The 22,338-nt window shown below is 52.7% G+C and overlaps 1 protein-coding gene across 1 annotated transcript; it reads left to right on the top strand.

The window, feature by feature from the left end:
• Positions 1 to 2,128: 2,128 nt before the first annotated feature.
• On the top strand, positions 2,129 to 13,097 carry INPP1 (inositol polyphosphate-1-phosphatase). Its single transcript, XM_023762138.1, has 7 exons — positions 2,129 to 2,228; positions 4,414 to 4,675; positions 7,987 to 8,047; positions 8,762 to 8,962; positions 10,077 to 10,251; positions 12,151 to 12,811; positions 12,896 to 13,097. The coding sequence occupies exons 2-7, from the start codon at positions 4,472 to 4,474 to the stop codon at positions 12,920 to 12,922; spliced, it is 1,329 nt and encodes a 442-aa protein (XP_023617906.1). The 5' UTR covers positions 2,129 to 2,228; positions 4,414 to 4,471; the 3' UTR covers positions 12,923 to 13,097.
• The last annotated feature ends 9,241 nt before the right edge of the window (positions 13,098 to 22,338 follow it).

The raw sequence follows: 22,338 nt of genomic DNA, 5'->3' as shown, positions 1-22,338 counted from the left end.
CTGCCGGCCAGTCGCACCTCACCAACCCTGGTCGCTACGGAATTGAGCAGCCCGAGCCCCCACAGATCCCACCTGTGCCCACGCCTGCTCCCCGCCCCTCCTGCCAGGGCAGCCTCCGTCCCTCCCCCCTCCCTGAAGCAGCCCTAAGATCGGGCCACGGGGAAGGAGGCCGAGGCCTGGGCGGACCCTCCCGGGCAGGGGGAGCTAAATCCAGCCCTGGGCCAGCCCCTCAGCACCTGCCCCGGAGACAGGGCACAGACAGCTTCTTGTGAGACAGACACCCAGCGGTTCCCTGGGCGCGGCCCTTCCTGTCCAACAGGGCCGCCTACAGCAGCGTCAGGGCACGCCTAGGCCCTTGGGCTTAGCAGGTGGGAGGAAGGCTGGGTTCAGGAGGCGAGCCGTGGAGGGGCTGCTGGAATCCGGGCGGCCTGTGGGCTGCAGAAGCCGTGGTTCTCCGGCGGGAGGGATGCCCACGGGCGCCTGACCCCCTTCCCTGCTCCTAGAGAGAGCTGCTCGCCGGCGCTCCCGTCCTCACGCCCCTGTCCCTGCGCAGAAGGCCAGGCCGGCCCTGGCCCACCGCTCTCCACGCACTGGGCACCCCCGGCCCCAGGATCTCCACACCGTGGCCTGACAGAACATCCCCCAACAGGACAATGGCCCTCCAGATCCCACGGAGGCCTCGCCCGCCTCCTCCACCCGGGGAGTCACCCCTCCCGGGGCCAAGTTCCCGCCCGACGCCCAGCAACTGCGCAATCAGATCTGGCCGCACCAAGGAACTTCGTTCCGGCCGCTCAGAGTCACCAGCGGTGCCCAGCCTTTGGGATTTAGTGGGCGAGTGACTATTCCAGAGAGCGGGCAGTGACCACGGACGGCTGCAGGCCTCTGGCTTCCTCACGGAGGGCGTGGGACTGGGCTCGGTGCTTCACAGCCACTGCTGTCACTTGTGGGCTCTGGGCGAGGCTCTGTGCGGATCCTTTCCCGGAAATGTCTCACTTGACCTCCACAGAGTCTCTGCAAGCTGTGTATTCTCTCCGTTTCACAGGTGAGGAGGGAGGCCCAGAGAGGGCAAGTCAGTTACCTGGTGCCACACAGCTCCTTGATGGCGGGGCCAGGGCTTGAACCCAGGTTTATCGGATCCCAAAGCCTACGCCTTCCCCACTCCGCTGTTGCTCACACCTGAAGTGCGTGTAAACGATCCGGAGATGACGTGTAAACCTCTGGTGTTCGAGCGAGATGATAGGATGGTCAGAAATTAGAAGAGTTTTATCTGTGTAGAGCAGTGGTTCTCAACCTTGGCTGCACATTAGAATCACCTGGGAATCTTTTTACAATCCTGATGTCTGGGCCTCATCCTCCGGAAATTCTGTTTCTTTTTTACTAATGTTGTGGCCTCACCCCATAACAAAGAAACAGAATTTCCGGAGGATGAGGCCTAGAAATCAGGATTTTAAAAAGATTCCCAGGTGATTCTAATCATTAGCATGTGCAGCCAAGGTTGGGAACCACTGGTATAGAGAGATGGGGCTTTCCGGAAGAGTCTTAAGGGCCCCCCTCCCCGCCCCCTTTTCACTGACCTACTTCAGCTCAGTGACTATGTCTCCACCTGGACATGGAAGTCCCACAGAAGCTGGAGACTCCTGCTACGTGACGTTGTAACGGGTGCACTTGTGTCTCTGATGGGGAGGATGTGACTTCTTTCGACCTGTGCTGCTCAGAGCCGATTTGAAAGAGGTTGCCACAAAGTAAGGCTGACAGGAGGTGACTCGGTGTTTGCTGCATCAGTGACGACTTGGCTGCTAGAGCGAGTAGTTCCATGTGGGGAAGGCCGCCTCACGGAATTAGACTTACTGACCACCTACTCGGGGAGGAGAACCCTGCCGAGCTCACTGCCTGGCCAGAGGAGCGGCTGTGCTGGCTTGGGAAGGTTCTCAGGCCTCTGGGTCAGGAGAAGTGTGTTCCCCTAGAGTTCGTCTGGGGAAGCCCCGAGCCCAGAACTTCAGAAGGCGGCTGAGTGTGGAGACAGGGCCTTTGGGAAGCAACTCGTTAAGTGGGGCCACGTGAGTGAGCCCTGATCCCCCGCCTGGTGTCTTTATAAGCAGAGGAGACACACCAGGGCTGTGAGCGCAGCGCGGAGAGGCCACGGCGAGAAGGTGGCCAAGCCCCGGCGAAAGGCTCAGGAGACACCAGCCCCCCAGCGCCTTGGTCCCGGACCTCCGGCCTCCAGATCCGTGAGACGCAGATCCTGGTGTTTACCCGGTGGTGGCATTGTGTTGGGCAGCCCGAGGAGCGATGGAAGGGAACTGGGGACTTGGCAGAGCTGAGCCCTCCCTTGCCTGGAGGCCCCACAGCGAGAGAGAGAGAGAGAGAGAGAGAGAGAGAGAGAGAGAGAGAGAGAGAGGTCAGTAGGTCTGCAGTGAGGCCCAGGATCCGCTGGGAAAGGTTTTCCTGGGAGGACAAAGGAGTCAGGTGTCAAGTAGCGAGTTCCAGTAGCCAGACTAGCAACAGCTGCTAGGTGTGTGCTCCGTGCACCTGGGCCAGGGCCCGAACCCAAACCTGGGGATATGCCTTGACCGGGAATCAAACCCAACACCTTCCGGTGGATGGGACGATGCTCCCACCACCCACGCCGCCCGGCCAGGGCCAGGAATCAGTCTTAGGCTGTTTTCCTCTTAGCACGATAGCATGGACATAGTTCCAGATGACCTGTTCTTCAAGAACGTGCGTCTAAGGACCACGTAGTAGTCTATCTCACACGTCACCAATGTTTAAGGTTATTTTCAACTTGCTGCTGTGACCAGCCATCCTTCCTGCACTGAAATAGGCTCACTCCACTCCGACTTCCTCACACGCCTTAGGGCAGGCCTGGAGCTGCCGGCTGCCCAGGCAGGGCCCTACCTCTCCAGGGCCCTGGTGCGTTTCCCTCTGGACCCGGCTGCTTCCCGCCGCTTCTGCCAGGACGTGAGCTTCACAGGCAGCTCCGGCCGCGGCCTCCGCTCACTCTCCTCTTACTACTGTTGAGGCTGGACATATTTCTCGGGGGGGGGGGGGGGGGAGGTGTGACCCACACTCTTAAGAAAATAGCATTTAAAAAATTTGTTTAGCAAACGTGTTTAACTCAACCCAGCTGTGGCAACTACCCATGACCCCCGCCCCTGACAGCTCCTCACTTGGTCCTCAGCTGACGGCCAGGGGGGACTTTTAAAAGAGACAGTGAGTGTTTGTGATGATGGCAAAGAACACGGCTGCCCCGCCTGGCCTGCCGGTGAGCCTTGTGTAACCTGCAGTTACTTAACCCTCCCTCAGCTCCAGCTCCCTCAACTTTAAGGCGGCCTGACGATCCCCCCACAGTCGGCACAGTAGTGAGAGCAATTGCTGAGGCTCCCGATCAAACATGGCTCCTACTGAGCGGGGAGAGCTGCCCGTCCTGCTATGCGATGGGCACCCCGAGGCAGACGGCCTGTCAGCCTGGAAGCCAGAACCCCTCAAGCCCCAGCAACGAGTATGGTCTAGGGCACTGTGTTCTCTAAACGCCTTCTCGCTGGAAGAGCAGCACAGATAGACACAGTGGGACTTCTTTAGCTGGGGGTGGGGTGGGGGCGGGGAGCTGGGAGACTGCCCTGGTTGCTGGCCCGGGCGTGGCCTCAGTCTTGCAGGACACACAGTGCTCACGGGGGCTCGGTGTTTTAGGAAGTTGCCCCAGAACTGGTAGGACACATCCTCTCCAACTCCCCCTCCCCCGTGGGTAAAAGCCAGAACCCTGCTTCCATCCCGCAGTGGGCATCCTAGTCCCTGCGAGAACTTGGCCTTCCTCCAGCTCCGTGCCCGCGCGCTCACCTGTCTGCTGGGGGTTCATACGTAGAATGTAGATCCCCATTCAAACACCTTCTGGCACCGGGAAGCCAATCCTTTGCCTAATGGATTTTTGAGACTATCAGTATTTTTTTAAAGATTTAAAAACCAAGTTCCCGCCCGGCTGGTGTGGCTCAGTGGTTGAGTGTTGACCTAGGAACCAGGGGGTCAGGGTTCGATTCCCTGTCAGGGCACATGCCCGGGTTGTGGGCTCCATCACCCATGGGGAGTGTGCAGGAGGCAGCCCATCCACGATTCTCTCTCATCATTCATGTTTCTCTCTCTCTCTCTCTCCCTCTCCCTTCCTGTCTTTAAAAACCAATAAAATATACATAAACAAACAAAAACAAGTTTCCCCCGTTGGGTGGTGTCCAGTCTTCCCCGCTGCAGCATGACTGGTCTCCGGGTGGGGCAGCAGGGGGCACACAGTGGTGGCAGGCGCGCTCCTGGGCTAGTACCTATTCACTCTGTGATCTTCCCCACGAGCTGGACCTGCGGCGCCCACCTGCAGTGGCCAGACTGACGGCATCCATGTCTTTCTCTTTCGCATCCATGTCTCTCCAGCTGCCAGCGGGGTGGGCGCCCCTCACCCGGCTGGGCGGCCGGGGCTCAGGGCCCAGCCATGTCCGAGATCCTGCAGGAGCTGCTCCGCGTCTCCGAGAAGGCGGCCCACATCGCCCGCGCCTGCCGCCAGCAGGACGCCCTCTTCCAGCTGCTCGTCGAGGAGAAGAAGGACGGCGAGAAGAACAAGAAGTTTGCCGTGGACTTCAAGACGCTGGCCGACGTGCTGGTGCAGGAAGTCATAAAGCGGCACATGGAGAGCAAGGTAGGCGAGGCCGCGGCCACGGCCTGGACCGCAGGGTGCCTGCCGGTGGCTGTGGTTTTGTTAGCACAGCCTCCCTCCCCCTGCCTTTCCCCATAGGACCAGCACCTCGGATTCAAATAAACACGCAACTGTGGGCTTGACTCCCCTTGTTCTGACTATAATATTTCTAGAATGTTCACTGCAGAACAGTTTGAAAATACAGGAAAACAAATAAGGAAATAAAAATCACCCTTCTCAGAGCTAGAGAGGAACATGTTGGTATAGACCAGTGGTTCTCAACCTTCCTAATGCCGCGACCCTTTCATACAGTTCCTCATGTTGTGACCCAACCAGAAAATTATTTTTGTTGCTACTTCATAACTGTAATGTTGCTACTGTTATGAATCGTCATGTAAATATCTGATATGCAGGATGTATTTTCATTGTTACAAATTGAACATAATGAAAGCATAGTGATTAATCACAAAAACAATATGTAATTATATGTGTTTTCCGATGGTCTTAGGCGACCCCTGTGAAAGGGTCGTTCGACCCCCAAAGGGGTCTCGACCCACAGGTTGGCGACCCACAGGTTGAGAACCGCTGGAATAGACCTTCTCACTTATTTTCTTTTTGAATAAGTAGTACGCGTTCTCTGGAAAATAAGCAAATATCATCCCCCGACTAGAGAAAACCACAGCTGTGTTTGGCTACGTGTTGTTAGAATGTTTTCCTTCTATGTGTAGGTGTGTGCATGGCACATATCATTTATTTCAATAGAAATGAGAAAATACTATTTGGTAACTTTAAAAAATGGTTTCATTTATTAAGTCTCACTTTCTGACATAATCGTGTATCTAATGCCTGTAGAGTTCTGGAGACTTACAGTCCCCCTTTATTCTAGTAGAAAAATATTGTTTATAACTATCAATGATTGTGATTCTAGTTATTTTAAACTGATTGGGGGGGGACTGTATTCATAAATAGTAATAATAACGACACTAACAGACACTTATAAATGCTTATTGCATGCCAGACACTGCTCTAAAGGCTTACTTAACTTTTCAACTCTTATAGCAATTTTATGAAGAACTAGTAATCCCGGGGAGTGGGTGAGGAAAGACTGGCACAGAGAGGTTAAGTCGCTTGCCTAAGGTAACACAGCAAGCGAATGGCCGGGCCAGTTTTGAGCACAGGCCACCTGGCTGCAGAGTCTGTGCTCTTTGCATCGCTGTGTGGCCTTCTGTATGATCTAATAATTACATATTCAGGAGGACAGACCTTTATGAGAGAAGGCACTGTAAAGTACTGGAATAGTTCTCTATGAAATGCTCAAAATATAGGAATCAATAAGAATCATTTCACTCTCTCATCATTGATGTTCCTATCTCTCTCTCCCTCTCCCTTCCCCTCTCTCTAAAAATCAATAAAAACATTAAAAACAAAAGAATCATTTAAGTGAATTCCTGACCACAGGAAGGAAGAATCAACAACCCTTTGAAACCTCTAACAGTGGTTCTCAACCTGTGGCTCGCGACCCCTTTGGCGGTCGAACGACAGGGGTCGCCTAAGACCATCCTGCATATCAGATATTTACATGCCGGTTCATCACAGTAGCAACACGACAGTGATGAAGTAGCAACGAAAATAATTTTATGGTTGGGTCACCACATGAGGAATGTATTTAAAGGGCCAGGAGGTTGAGAACCACTGCTCTACAAGCTGCACTTCTCCGTGCCCTGTGATACCTGCCCCAGTGCGCTAAATGGAGCAAGTTCATTTCTGATCCCGATCGAGATAGTTGGTTGCAACTGGATTAGCAATGTACCGACATTAAATTTGATGAGTTAATGTTTGCCCACAGCATTATAACAAGTCCAGGCTGGGTTCACGGAGGAGGTAGATGCCGGGACTTGGGGACGGATAAGTGAGGCTCACCTTTGGCGAGAAGAAATATCTGTGTTTCCTGACTCACTCCCCGCAGCCTCAGAAACAGGCTTTAAGCAGGCGGGGCGCTGGGCCCCGGCCCTGGCTGGCGCACCCTGTTCTTCGGAATTGGATGCCAAGCGGTGGTGGGCGTTATTAACCTATTGGCCGCCTGCGAATGGCTGAGGGCACATATCTGAAGCATTTCCTTGCCTTCGTTCCCTGAGAACATCACACAGAACAGAATTCAGCACATATGTTGAGGGAAACGTATCTTTACTGGAGAAGCAAAATGTATCTGAAAGCTTCATTTCCTACAAAGATGAGAGAAGATTCTTACTTAGCTCTATTTTTACAAAAATTTTTTTTATTGATTTCAGAGAGGAAGGGAGAGGGAGAGAGCGAGAGAAACATCCATGATGAGAATCATCAGTCAGCTGCCTCCTGCATGCCCCCTACTGGGGATTGAGCCTGCAACCCAGGTATGTGCCCTTGACTGGCATCGAACCCAGGACCCTTCAGTCCACAGGCTGACGCTCTATCCACAAGCCAAACCAGCCAGGGCAGCTCTATTTTTTTTTAAAATTCTATATTGATGCATAAATTACTGGTTTATAAAATATTTCCCTTGTTTGGCTGTATCACCTTCCTACCCTGAAGGTGAACGAGACCTCCAACAGGTGCAGAAAACACTTGGGAAAAAAAAATGTAATGTTATCTTCTAACCCAGTGGTTCTCAACCTCCCTAATGCCACGACCCTTTAATACATTCCTCATGTTGTGGTGACCCCCAATTTCATTGTTACAAATTGAACATAATTAAAGCATAGTGATGAATCACAAAAACAATATGTAATTATGTATGTGTTTTCCGATGGTCCTAGGCGACCCCTATGAAAGGGTCGTTCGACCCCCAAAGGGGTCGCGACCCACAGGTTGAGAACCGCTGTTCTAACCCCTTCTATCCAGGCTCAAGTGAAATCTGCAGTACTTGATCAATAACGTTAACTTATATAAGCGACGAGGGTGCTGCTTAAGAGCAAGAGTTAAAATATTTCCTTTGAAAGCATTCTAATCCTATGGTCCTTAAGGAGATAGATGAAGTTTCTAGAAATACTTCTGCAAACTCACCAGGACAGCAGGAAGCCAGACTTCTCCATGACTTGCACTTTTTATAAGGGCAGAGGAGCAGGAAAGTCTCCCAAAGTTAAGTCCTGAGCCACGCTGACTTCACGGTGTTACGCTGTCTGGGGTTGTACATTTCTGAATTTCAGATCTAGTTGTGCTATTTAATTTGAAATAGAAAATGGAAACCTGTTCAGAATTGAACATATGTGTGTGTGTTTTTTTTTTTTTAATTATTATTGTTCTTGCTTTGGTTTGTTGTCATACCCTGCATTCTTCAGTTTCCAGGCTTGGAGGACAAAATTTTTGGAGAAGAATCCAACGAGTTTACTAATGCTCTGGGTAAGTATACAAATCCTAATGTGGTGTTGTAACTTCCAGTGATCATATCCTGTTCTAATTTCCAGCTTACATCTTAAGTGGATGTTTGGGAGGCTTTCATGTAAAAGACAATATATTCAAATGTTAAGCTTCACTCAGAACTTCAGGCCATTTAACTTAGGGAAATGTGGTATCTTAGACGTAAATCTGTGGCATTTAAATAATGGATGACTTAACCTTTTTTTTTTTTAATATATCTTGATTTCAGAGAGGAAGGGAAAGGGAAATAGAAACATCAATGATGAGAGAGAATCAGTGATTGGCTGCCTCCTGCACGCCCCCTACTGGGGATCGAGCCCGAAACCCGGGCATGTGCCCTCGACCTGGGACCCTTCAGTCCGCAGGCCGACGCTCTATCCACTGAACCACACTGGCCAGGGCTTGACTTAACCTTTTGGAAAGTTGAGTGGTCCTTTGGGAATCTAATGGAAGTGACAGATGCCCCAGAAAGATGTGCTTCCTCACAACTGGGCAGACCATCTCAGGTCCAAGGTTCAAACTCCAAACCCATCCGTGGACCTCGTGCCATTCTGGCCGGGGGCCAGGTCCGGGACCACGGATACGGGTCTGTGTCCCTCACCGCATACGGCGCGCAGCCTGGCTCCCCCACCCCTCTGTGGTCCTTCCCCCCGACTCTCTTGAGATGCCGAGACTCTGTGTGTGTCTTCCCACCAGGAGAAATGATCGTCTTGCGACTGTGCCCGACGGAGGGGGAGACGGCGGAGCTCCTGAGCAAAGTCCTGAACGGGAACCAGCTGGCGGCCCGGGCGCTGGCCAAGGTCGTTCACGAGGACGCCGCCTTCGCCGACCCGGCCCTGGATTCAGTCCAGGTCACCATTCCGCTCGACACTTTGGGAATCTGGGTGGATCCCATAGGTCAGTGGAGGGTTTGCTTTTGTCCGTTTGTTCTTATTGGTCATTGGTTGTTTTTTTTGGTTTGTGTGTGTGTGTGTGTGTTTTTGTGGGGGCAGGGGGCTTAGAAAAATACCAATTGAGTGTAGTTTAATTCTCCTGGAAGTTTAAGCAGTTTTACAGTTTGAAAGGGATCAAGAAGAGTCGGGTCTGTGTTAGGACATGTTGTTAGAAACAGGTGTGCATCGTCACCTGTAACAGACATGCGTGCGTGCTTGTGGATCTGTGTGGGGGCATGCACACACACGCGGGCACACGTGCAGAGCTGAGTTCACTCGTCTCTGAAGGACGCCAGGGTCCAGACTGTAAATATGAGGGAAGAACGAGTGAGAGCAGCTACACGTCGCCGGGCACACAGGCCAGTCACGGGGCACACGGCTCCAGCGGGGCGCGTGCCATGTGGCGCCACCCGCCAGGTCCTCGGCGTCTCAGAGGGAAACACAAACCCGGTTTCGGCGAGATCTCTCCCTGTCCCACCACTTCCTGCTAATTCAACGAAACGAGCAGTGAACCCCCGGTACAGGGCAAGCAAAGCCCTGCTAGGGAGGAGTCCTGAGCGGGCAGCATGGAGGGCCTGCGGAAGCTTCACCCCTTAGTATTTCTTTGGGTCACGACTGTGATAGAACCAAAATCTGCAGCTCATTGTTGTTGTTTTGTGTGTGTGTATGTGTGTGTGTGTGTCTTTTTTTTTCTTCCCAATATATTTGTATTGATTTCAGAGAGGAAGGGAGTGAGAGAAAGAGAGAGAAACATCAGTGATGAGAGAGAATCATGGATCGGCTGCCTCCTGCACACCCCACACTGAGGATCGAGCCCACAGCCCGGGCATGTGCCCTGACCGGGAATTGAGCCCTGACCTCCTGGTTCATAGGTTGACGCTCAACCACTGAGCCATGCCAACTGGTCTCTTTTGAGGGTTAGAATTGGGGGGGCGGGGGGAGGCGGGCACAAACATTCAGACGGTCGCAGTTATTAAATGAGAAGAAAGAAATGCTGTAGGACAGAGTTCACCGATGCATTCATCCTCATTTTCTCCATAATCGGGGCCTGAACCCAAACGAGCACGCTTGCCTTTCAGATTCCACGCATCAGTACATCCAAGGCTCTGCCGACGTGGAGCCCAGCCACGGAGTCTTCCCCCGGGGGCTCCCGTGCGTCACCATCCTCATCGGCGTCTATGACCTGCAGACCGGGCTGCCCCTGATGGGGGTCATCAACCAGCCTTTCGTGTCGCAGGACCCCGACACCCTCAGGTAGGAGGGGCACTTGGGGTGCATCACGGTTTGCAGAATTTGCAACCTTAGCTTTGCTTTTTGTCAAGATGGTCACTCCGTGTGGCATTCCCAGGACGCGAGATACTGGGCCGTTCCTGCTAGAAGTCTGCATGTTTGAGTTCACGTTCTTTTATTTGGCCTAATTTTATTGGCCCAGTTTGACTGGGGGCTGATAGAAGCTTTGAACAGAAACGGCATGTTGGTGGAGTTCTTCTGCATTTGGAAGAAAGCAGTCCTGTTCCCTATTCCTCGAATCCTTTCAAAACCAGATTGATAAGAGGAGCCACCCCTGCTCCTCACACGTTCGGAATGAGATAGGCGCTGTGGTCATGCAGCCGGTTGAACTGGTACACAATTTTAGAAGAAATTCAAAACCAAAATGGGAAAATTATCCAAGGGAAAGATGAGTAGTTACGGCCAGGATTAGAACCTGCCTCTGGGGTGCTGTCCCTATAAATGTGAGGGCCGCCTCGCTCTCCACCCTCCCCCGACTCCTGCACAGAGTTGGGGGGGGGGTGGCGCCTCCAATTGGCCTGTGCTTTGGGGTCGACTCCAGGGCACAGCAGGATCCAGGGGGAAGCAAACCGCTTTTCTCCTGGGGGTTCAGTTTTGATTTGTGTTTTCTTTTAAAATCTATTTTTATTGATTTCAGAGAGAGGAAGGGAGAGGGAGAGAGAGAGAGAAACATCAATGATGAGAATCACCGATCAGCTGCCTCCTGCCCGCCCCACACTGGGGATGGAGCCTGCAACCCAGGCCTGTGCCCTGACGGGAATCGAACCCTGACCTCCTGGTTCACAGGTCCACGCTCAGCCACTGAGCCACACTAGCCGGGCAGTTCAGTGTCCGCACTGAAGTAGGTCAGACTGTTTGTTAGTGCAGGACTACACATTCTTTCTTGAGCTTTGAGTTGCTTGGGCAACTAAGAATTGTTAGCGCTGTAATGGCCATGAACTACACCTCTGGGACTTTGTCATTTCCCCTCTACCCCTGCCTTCCTCCACTCGAAATGTGTTCTCGTTACAAGGTCATAACGAAATGAAAAGGCGCTGGGCCTGGTGCAGGCGTAACCCCGGCCTAGACGTGTTTCCCAAGCAGTTAGTGGCATGGACAGTGCGGACGGCGTAGGGCACCCAGCAGACAGGGCTCACACATCGAGGAAGGACAGGTGCTGTGATTGTTTCTGTTGCCAGAAATAACGCGTCCATCTTTCTTGGCGTAAAAGTCGAGGTGAGCTTTCGAATAAGCCAGAGAAGAGGGTAAAACAATGAGAAGGAGTTTCCAAGGGAAGGATCATAAACGAGATGCAGATGGAAAGACAGACAGCCTGTTCGTTCGTCTTTCCCTCTTAAACTTGAGATGCCCACGCGGTGTTCCTAGAGACCCCGCGCCCCACAGATACGTTAGCGTCGCCCGGGTCGCTGTGCTGATGCCCGGAACAGAGCCCCCCCATCGGCAGCGGCGCAGGCAGCTGGGCGGAGAGGTGACTTTCAGAGATGAATGAGCCGCGTGGTGTCTGTTTCTGGGCTGAAGGCACGGAGACTCGTTACATTAAATATACTTTTCTCACATCGTGGGGTTGAAGGCAACACGAATACTAAAAGCAAATGTGAGCCCGGCCTGCGTGGCTCAGTGGTTGAGCGTGGCCCTGTGAACCAGGAGGTCAGGGTTCGGTCCTGGTCGGGGCGCATGCCAGGTTGTGGGCTCATCCCCAGTGGAGGGCGGGCAGGAGGCAGCCGGCCCAAGATGCTCTCTCTCATCATGGCCGTTTCTCTCTCCCTCCCTCTCCCTCCCTCTCTGAGATCAATACAAACACATTTACCAATTCAAAAAGCGAATGGGATCTGCGCCTGCACTCACGGAACCTCTCTCCCGCAGGTGGGAAGGACGGCGCTACTGGGGCCTCTCCTACATGGGCACCAACATCCACTCCCTGCTGCCCCCGGTCTCCGAGCCGCAGAGCGGGCGGACTGGCCACCCCGGTGCCGAGGCCGCGGACACGGGCTCCCAGGCCCAGGGCGCCCACCGGTTCTCCGCGGTCATCAGCGCCAGCGAACAGGAGCCGGTCCGGGCGGCGCTGGCGCGCGTCTGCGGGGGCCGCGTGTTCCGCGCCGCGGGGGCCGGGTACAAGGGCCTGTGCGTGGTCCAGGGCCTCGTGGACCTGTACGTCTTCTCCTACGACACCACCTTCAAGTGGGACTCGTGCGCGCCCCACGCCATCCTGCGCGCCATGGGCGGCGGCATGGTGGACTTCCAGGGCTGCCTGGCCAGGGGCCCCGCCGCGGGCCCGGAGTGGCCGCAGCTGCTGTACCACGTGGGCAATGAAGGCGCCAGTGGCGTGGATCGCTGGGCCAACAGGGGGGGACTCATCGCGTACAGGTCGCGCCAGCAGCTGGAGACATTCCTGAGCCTCCTCGCCCCGCACCTGGCGCCTGAGGGGGCACCTGCACCTACACCTGTGGGCACACCTGCGCCTGCACCTGCGGATGCACCTGCACCTGCGGATGCACCTGCACCTGCACCTGCTCCTGCGCCTGCGCCTGCGCCTGCACCTGTGCCTGCGCCTGCGCCTGCGCCTGCACCTGCACCTGCACCTGTGGACACACCTGCACCTGCACCTGCACCTGCACCTGCAGACGCGCGCGCATAGACAGCCTTCTCCCGCCCATAGAAACCAAACTGTGACCCTGGGCCCCGCGTCTCTATCGCCGGAAGGTAGCTTTGTCCTATGGGTGGTCAGCCTTCATCTCCCTCTTTGGAGGAGTATTTTCCATTCTGTGTTCATATGATGTTAATTTCTGTAAATAAACGACAGTCGTGCAGCAGTGGACGTGTGAACGCCTGCAGTGGGATTGTGCTGTCGGTGCTCCTGCAGCATGTCAGTCAGGCACTGAGTGAAGAGGCGGCGGGAACCCGCCCAGCTAGTGACACTGAACATCCAAGCTAGCGAGCTCTCGGGGGGCAGGAGGGGGCTGCACCGGCTCCTTCTTCCCGGGAGTCCGGGGGGAGGGGGCATTCAGACCTGGAAATGATGCATCACTTAGCCAAGTTCATGTGCTTTCTACAGCATTCCTGTCATAGAATGAGAGCCTGGAGCCTCCTCTCCCCACCTCCACACACACTCACACACACACACACACTCTCACACACACTCACACTCACATACACACTCACACTCTCACACACACTCACACTCACATACACACTCTCACACACACACACACACACACTCACATACACACTCACACACACACACTCACATACACACTCTCACACTCACACACACACACACACTCACACACACTCACACACACACACACACACACACACTCACACACACTCACACTCACATACACACTCACACACACACACTCACATACACACTCTCACACTCACACACACACACACTCACATACACACTCACACACACACATACTCTAATACTCTTACACACACACCCTCCCTCTCCCCACTCCTCTCTCTCTGACCCTCCCCTTGCACACTCTGTTCAGCAGGTGAGAGAAGGGACAGAGCAGCGGTTTCTGCCGTGTTCGCACGTGCCACACTCTAAGCCAGAGGGAGACACAGCACCAGCTGCTCCTGGGCCCTCAGTGCCCGCGGAACCATGTCCTGGGGCCCGAGCCTGTGCTCCCCACCCTGCACCCCACACATCTGACCACAGAGCACGGTCCTGGAGCACGTGGGAGGCCAGCCTCTGCTCACCCGCCACACGCCTGGTGACCTCAGCCCTCTGCTCAGCCCTGGTCAGCACCCCCCACACCCCCCAAACGACAAGGGATCTTTTCTTAAGCAAAAATGGACATGGATCTTTAAAAAAACAAAACCGAGGTACAGTTAAATACACACGGTCCCTGGTGGGCTGGCACCCCCCACGGCAGTCCCAGACTCGCCCTGGTCTCCCCCAGCCTGGAGAGGAGGCAGAGCTGCCCGCCACAGGCCTCCATCAGCCCCCGTTCCTGCCACCCTGCGCCCCCTGGCGGCCAAAGTGGATTTCTGCAGCATTTTCTTTTACAACACAAACCAATGAAAAGAACCACCTCTTTCTAACAGTACTTTGTTGCACACAGCAATTTATTTAGTGACAGGGCTGTCGTTTCTAGAGCCCGAATTGTGCTCTGTGGTTGACTGTGGACTCTTCCTCTGTACAGGAATGGGTAAAAGTAGGTTTACAGTTGTGAGTGCGCAAAACAGAATTTATTCTTGTATTATTTATTAATTATTGTTTGATTTATTTGCGTTACAACTGCAAATCTACTTTCCCCCGCTCTGTGTGTTCTCACCATTTAATGTTTAATTTAAAAAAAAATATTTTATTGATTTTTTTACAGGGAGGAAGGGAGAGGGATAGAGAGTTAGAAACATCGATGAGAGAGAAACATCGATCAGCTGCCTCCTGCACACTCCCTACTGGGTATGTGCCCGCAATCAAGGTACATGCCCTTGACCGGAATCGAACCTGGGACCCTTGAGTCCGCAGGCCCACGCTCTATCCACTGAGCCAAACCGGTCAGGGCTAATGTTTAATTTTACACGTTGATTTTTAAGTCACTGAGTTCATGCCTCACAAAATACACGATGAAGGAGCAGAAACGGGTCCCGCTCCTTCATATGCCCCAGAATGGAGAACTGGAACGCGGCTCAGGAAAGAGCCTTGGTGCATCCTCCTGGTGCACCAAGGTTGCGGGTTCGAGCTCAGGTCAGGGCACAGACAAGAACCAACCCATGGATGCATCAATAACTGGAACAACAAACTGACGTTTCTCTGTCTCCCTCTTGCAAGTCAGTCAGTAAAAATTTAAGAAAAAGCTCTTGTCCATATGAGCATTTTAGAATATGTAAATTATCAATAAAATGCAGTGAAAACAGTCATCTTCGGTGCGATATAAACAGGCAGTTTGTTAACTTACTGGGATGTGGGGGGGAGGATGGGGTGCTGGATAGAACAGAGACTCAGATATACTCTGTGAACATCTCTCACACACTGTCGGCCTCTGCAGGGAGGCCAGGGCCGCCTTTAAGTGCACTGCAGGGAGGCCTGCACCGATTCTCTTTCATGACCCACGCCAGTGTGCGTGTGAGCTCTAACTTTCATTTCTTTAGAAAAATATTTGCAAAGTAATCTGAGAGCATAATCATTCTGGATTTAAAAAATTTTCCCTCTGTTTTACAATTGCCTTATACTCCAGTAATTGTTTAATCATTATATATATATATATATATATATATATATATATATATATATATATGTATGTATATATATATATATTTTAGAGAGAAAGGGAGAGGGAGAGAGAGAAATTTCAATGATGAGAGAAAATCATGGATCGGCTGCCTCCTGCACACCCCCACTGGGGATCAAGCCTACAACCCGGGCATGTGCCCTGACAGGGAATCGAACCATGACCTACTGGTTCATAGGTCGACACTCAACCACTGAGCAACACAGGCCGGCTAATTTTATTTTTTAATTTTTACAGGAGTTATTTGAGGCAAACTGATGACGTATGCCGGGGAGCAAGAAAGATGGCAAATGCTCTCTCCTGTAAACTTCCAACCGTCTCCACTAGGTGTCTCTAGCAAATTTGCATAGTCACCTAGGAGACATTAAAGGCAAATTATGGCCAAGTTCTTGTCTTGGCTAACTTCTTGCAATGGGTCACTTTTAAACGACATCATCACATTTTAAACACACCATTTTCCTTAAATAACTCATTCCTTTTATTGTGTTTTAAATTTTCATTACCTGCTTTTTACTGGAAAATATGGGGAAGTAAACAGGTGGAAAACCCACCATCCAAACACTACTGCTGTTAATATTTAGTCAATGTCCCTAAAATTGTTTTCCCTCTAAGCATAACAGTGAAAACGTGAGCCACGGGGTGGGAGGAAATACTTATAATCGGGCAAAGCACCTGCATCCAGAAGATACAAAAGACTTCTTCAAGTCAACAAGAAAAAGACAGAAAGCCCAACTGAAAAATGGCCAAAGACTCTTTACAAACGAGAGTATTTAAATGAGAAGGTGGTCAACATCACTGGGGAAATGCATTAAAACCACTAAGGCAGTGGTCGGCAAACTCATTAGTCAACAGAGCCAAATATCAACAGGACAACGATTGAAATTTCTTTTGAGAGCCACATATTTTAAACTTAAACTATAGAGGTAGGTACATTGTTATTAACTTAATTAGGGTACTCCTAAGGCTTAGGAAGAGCCACACTCAAGGGGCCAAAGAGCCGCATGTGGCTCGCGAGCCGCAGTTTGCCGACCACGGACCTAAGGGTACCACTGCCCCTCCCCCACCCCCCAGAATAGCTAAGATCCAATCAATATCATCTTTGTGAGAATTTGGAGCAACGAACAGTCTCTTACAATGCCGGTGGGAGCGTAAGTTTATATCATTTAGGAAACATCTGGCGATATTTCATAAAGCTGAATATGCTTATTCTACGACCCTTTCCTAGGTACATACCCAACAGAAATGCGTGTACGTATCCATCCAAAGACATGCACAAGACTGTCCACAGCAACACTGTTCACAATAGACAAAACCTCAACACCAGGCAAAGGCTCAGCTGCAGCGGGGTGAGCAGGCGTGCCACGGTCCACGGAAAAGGAAGGACACCACGCGGATTCACCGCCCGTGCACGACGGTGAGTGAAAGAAGCAATGCACCACCCATACTGTGCGCTGCCGGGTACACGATGCTCAAAACCAAGCCGAACTAATGGAATGAGCCACCGAGGTCCCCTCAGAAATGTGCTTCTTAGGAAGTGTCTCGGCTGAAGAGAGCTGCCTGGCCCCAGGTGACACCCCGAATCCCGGGCTGGGTATTGGAGCCCTCGCCCCAACGCAGGGGAACTCTGAAGGGTCATGCTAGCGTCCGAGCTCACTGTGGAGATAGGTGGAGACTGCAGTTCAGCCCAGCTTCAACCTCTGCCCAGTCACGTTTCTTTACTCCGTCTTCTCCCCTCCCTTCGCCTTCCCTCCTCTTCTCTCCTCTCCCCCATGGATGGGTCCCAGCTGCCTGGTAACCCTGGAGTCGGCTTCTGTGGGAACCTCCTCTTCCAAGTGAGAGTAGTCATGCTTTGGGGGAGGTAGTGAGTGGAAAGGGGCAGAAGAGAACTTTCAGGGGTGCCAGTATAATGTTCTGTAACTTGACGGCAGACACACAAGTGTGTTTACTTGGTAATAGTTCATTTTGTTTACTTACTGTTGGTATGTTCTACTTTAATGAAAACATTTACAATACACCCTGGCCGGTGTGGCTCAGTTGGTTGAACATGGTCCTGAACTTGAGTCCCAGTCAGGGCACATGTCCGGGTTGTGGGCTTCATCCCCAGCGGGGGGCGTGCAGGAGGCAGCCAATAGATGATTCCCTCTCACATGGATGTTTCTCGCTCCCTCTCCTTTCCTCTCTCTGAAATCAATAAAAACATATGGTTAAGAGAAAGACCACTATTGGCAGTTTAGATTTAAAAAAAAACACACTAAACTGAAGGTCATTTTACCAACTGCCTGACTAGCGTCCTGTAAAAGTGTTAAGGTCATGAAGACAAGGAAGGGCTGAAGAGCTGTCAGAGGTTGGCGGGAGCTCAGGAGACATACGTGTCACAAGGAGGCCTGGATTAGCTCCTGGAATAGAAAGATGTGGGCGGCAGACGGGTGAGAGCTAAGTCAGGTCTGTGTGAGGGTTCGGTGAGGGTACTGACAGCGATGCCAACTTCTCCCTTTTGATCATTGTACTATGGCTGCGTAGGACGTTAACATCAGAGGAAGCTGGGGCGGGGAGCTCTCTGTTCTATCTTTGTAACTTCTCTGTAAGTATGAAATTATTTCAAAGTAAAAGATTGAAAAAAAAAAAGAAGACTGACAATACCAAGTGAGGGCAAGGAGATGAAACAAGAGAACTGACAGGAGAGGTATAAATTCTTGCAACCACTTTGGAAAACTGTTTGGTATCAACTAATCAAGGTGAAAGCGTGTATAGCCTGTGATTTAGCAACGACACTCGCTCCGAGGTATACCCGACAGAAGTTCACACGTGTGTGTGCCAGAGAATATAAATCATCCAAATGTCCATCAACAGAAGAATTTAAAAAATACGTATTGGAAATGAAATAACTACAACAGCAACGTCATTTTTAGCAAAAGAAATCAGACACAATATACTGTTTCATTCCAATTAAAGTTCAAACACAGGCAAAACTATTCTGAGGGGTTAGAAATCAGAATGAAATTTACCTCTGGGTAGAGGGGAGGAGCCGTAATTTGTCAGGGTCACAAAGGGACTTTTTGGGGTGCTCTAATGCTCAAATTTCTTGGTATTAGAGTTTAATACATACAGTTTTTTAAATATTTATTATAACTCATTGATTTTACCCTTATGACTTATACAGTTTTCTGAATGTATTTATACTCTACAAACATTTTATAAATTAGAAAACAAGTATGTTTTAAAAATCGTGTAACTGGGTTCCATTCCCAGTGCCTCGGTTTGTATTGGATGCTTGTGCAAAGAGGGAAGCCATCATGGAGGCTGTTGCATGGGGCTTAGAGGAGCGTGCGGAGGGATGGGCCAGGCGAAACGCATTAGAGAGATACCCAGGAGATAACACTGGCAAGACTTCAGGGTTAGGGGAAGGTGGTTAACGACCTGAAACTATGCATTAGGCCACACGCGAACTCATTTTTTTGGTTGGTTTTTCTTTGTTAAATGGCATTTAAATATATAAAATAAATATCAAAAATATAAGTCTTTGTTTTACTATGGTTGCAAATATCAAAAAATTTCTCTATGTGACACGGCACCAGAGTTAAGTTAGGGTTTTTCAAAATGCTGGCACGCCGAGCTCAAAATGTTCACCATCACTGGTTTAATGGAAGGTGGTTAACGACCTGAAACTATGCATTCAGCCATAGGATTGGATGAATTATTCTTAGCAGGAGAGGAGCATAATGAAAAGTGATGTTTTTTAAATTTAACTTGTGTTCCCCTGATAGCATACGCTACCTTCTACATGGTCAACCTACTTAGAACCATGTGCTTGCTGGTAAATTACCAGCCTCTTGATGGAAGGGTCCTGATTTCATGCTCTTCTTTTTTTTAATCCTCACCCGAGGATATTTTTCCATTGATTTTTAGGGAGAGTGGAAGAGAGAGGGAAAGACAGAGAGAAACATCGATGTGGGAGAAACACATCCATTGGTTGCCTCCTGCACGAGCCCCGACCAGGGCCCAGGCTGGGGAAGAGCCTGCAACCGAGGTACGTGCGTGCCCTTGACCAGAATCGAACCCGGGACCCTTCAGTCCGCAAGCCGACGCTCTATCCACTGAGCCACACCGACCGGGGCTGATGTTATACTCTTTCTACCTCTACTCCCCAGGCTCTGAGACGATCTTCTCCCGGGCCTCCTCCTACTTCTGTGGCCGGTCCTGCCTCCCTCCTGCTCCTAGGCCAGCTGGTAAACGCGGCCTTGTTCAGCGCCCCTCAGCCCAGTCTCTCTCTAGGCCAGGGGTGGGTCTGTCCGGCCTGCGGGCCGCAGAAGGCCTGAGAACTCACTTGGCCTGGCCCCGCCGAGGCATCAGGGGAGAGCTGACGGACTGTTTCCCCACACAGAGCAGGCCCATTTCTAAGTGGCTAACTCTGTGCGGCCCGCGATGATGTGGTGAAGAGCCAAGCTGGCCTTGGCAGAGAAAGGTCCCCCACCCTGTCCAGGTGAGGCCCTTCGCCTTGAGGTTGGAAACAGCCTCCATGGCAACGGCTGCCAAGCCCCGCCCGCTCTGCTGAGCCTCTCACAGCCCCACCTGCAAGTCTCACAGGCCTGGCAGACACTGTGCCAAACGCGGGCTCCCCTCCTCCCCCCAGGCCTCCTCCCACGGTCCTCGCCCTCTCGCAAAGGCTACCACCCATCCTCCCGTGCGGAGCCAGGGCCTTGTGAGTCATTCTCCCGCCTCCTTCCCCGCCTGGCACCCAGCATCCCGCCCGGGGTGTGGCACGCTCCCCACGGCGCTCTCCATCCCGCGTCCTCTGTCCCCGCTGCTCCACGGCCCCCCAGCCCGAGCCTCACCTCTCCCCTTCTTACACGGCCACTCCCACGCCCACTCCCACTCGCGCCCTCGCCACGCGTTCTCCCCGCTGCAGCCACAGCGACCCTTAAAGGCACACAGCCCTCCTGCACACCCTCCCACGGGCCGCACGGGGCGAGGCCACACTCCATGCTGCCCACGGGCACAGGTATCTGTCTGGCTGCTCCCGCCTCTTCTCCAACCTCCTCCCCCGCCTCCCCCTCGCCAGCTCCTCACTCGGCTTCACTCGCTGCAGCCCGGGCTGCTCTGTGGTGGGAAAGGCCTTCCTGCGCCTTCCCTGGCCTCTGCTCACGCCTCAGGGTCTCCTGCTCCTTCCTCAGGGGCCTCCCAGCCTCTGATGGGAACCGGGTCCCCTCGTCTTCTCCTGCTCGGAGCACCGGGTCCCCCCTGTGGACGGGGCTGACTGGCTCCCCCCTCCGTCCTCCTGCTTCTGTGGGGAGAGGACGCAGCTGGCACGCAGCCTCGGCTGAGGACGGGCTCAGCTCCCCATCCATGTAGGGCCGTGGCGTTTCAGTCGGAGGGGTGAATGGGCAGAGTGGGCAAGGCTAGGGTTTCCCCTGGAGTGGCCAGCGGGCCAGGAGCCAGGGCCCGGGCGGGGCCAGCTGGGAGCGCAGGCGGCTCCATCACTGGCGCCTCCGAGGAGCCTGGTGGTCCCTTCACGTTTACACACATCGGTTCCTCCTGAGTAACGCGGGGTGACGGTATGTGCCTGCACGTGACTTCTTAAAAGGGTTCGATGAATAACTGTCTGGAAGGTGTGTGAACAGCGCCCGGCGCAGGGAAGTCCTATGTAAGTGTGAGCTGCTGTTATCATTGCCGACGGCAATGTGTTCGCTTTGGTATTTGACAAGGATCGATTCAGCCGGCAGCCCGGAGGGGCTCAGGTAGCTGAGAATCCTCCCGGGCGGGCATCGCAGGGTTGCCGGTTCAATTCCCCGTCAGGGCACACACCTGGGTTGTGGGCTTGATCCCTCGTTGAGAAGCTACCGATGACCTGCTTCTCTCTCACTCTGGCACTTCCCTTTCTCCCTTCCTCTCTCTAAGCGTGTCCTTGGGTGAGGATTAAAAAAAAAAGAAGAATCGATTCTGCCAAAGGAGATAAGAAAACAAACATTAGGAGGAGAAATGAAGCTAAAGAAGCAAGTAACTCGTGAGCTACAGGAAGGCTGGCAGGTCCAAGGGACCAGAGTCTCCGCCCAGTAGGGATGCAGGAAGCGCATCCGGCACCCAGCGCTCCAAGGCCTGGCCACACACCTACACGCTGTCCTTGTGGCCCCGCCCTGCCACACACCTACACGCTGTCCTTGTGGCCCCGCCCTGGCCACACACCTACACGCTGTCCTCGGCTGAGAAGTGCAGACGGAGGCCCTAGCACTCGAGGTGACCTGGGGACCCAGAGCTGTGGGCAAGCCTGCGCCCCGTCTCCCAGCACGTGGGCTGTGGCACCAGGCGCCCTCATCTGCCAAGCCCCCTCGTGCAGCCTCAACTCTGGTCCTTGCACCACACCATCAGCTCAGGGAAGGGGATGCAGGAGAGAGAGAGAGAGAGAGAGAGAGAGAGAGAGAGAGAGAGAGAGAGAGAGGAAGAAGGGAAAGAGAAAGGCACAGGCCTCTGCATTTTTCATGAACTACCCCACCTGCAGTGCTTAGCTACCCTAAGCGTGTGCATCTACTCCCCCACCCCCTAACCCCCCCCCCGGGGTTTGTTTTTTTTTTCAATACGTAAAGAGATGTGAGGGAGTTTCGTGCCTATTTTTTCTTTTGGATTTCGGCGTATTGAACTCACGTATGTTCTCTACGACGCGGGGAAAATGGGGATATATTCCCGATCAACCTCAACAAGATTTCTACTTGAAGGTGGGGGTGATAGTGATGGGGGGGTGAGCGTTTTTGCTGCTTTACGACGAGAGGCACTTCTTAATTCTCTTAGAGGGAGGATCTCCCAGGAATAAGTC

This window comes from Myotis lucifugus, unplaced genomic scaffold (assembly GCF_000147115.1).
Source record: "Myotis lucifugus unplaced genomic scaffold, Myoluc2.0 scaffold_234, whole genome shotgun sequence".
NCBI classification, from domain to species: Eukaryota; Metazoa; Chordata; class Mammalia; order Chiroptera; family Vespertilionidae; genus Myotis; species Myotis lucifugus.
The sequence above is the reverse complement of the archived record's forward strand: the minus strand, read 5'-3'. Positions and strand labels throughout refer to the sequence as shown.

Excerpts from the sequence above, each read along its gene's own strand:
- INPP1 (XM_023762138.1), top strand. The coding sequence starts at position 4,472 with ATGTCCGAGATCCTGCAGGAGCTGCTCCGCGTCTCCGAGAAGGCGGCC. Across the intron at positions 8,048-8,761 it reads CGAGTTTACTAATGCTCTGG|GAGAAATGATCGTCTTGCGA; the intron begins GTAAGTATACAA and ends TCTTCCCACCAG. Across the intron at positions 12,812-12,895 it reads CACCTGCTCCTGCGCCTGCG|CCTGCACCTGCAGACGCGCG; the intron begins CCTGCGCCTGCA and ends CCTGCACCTGCA.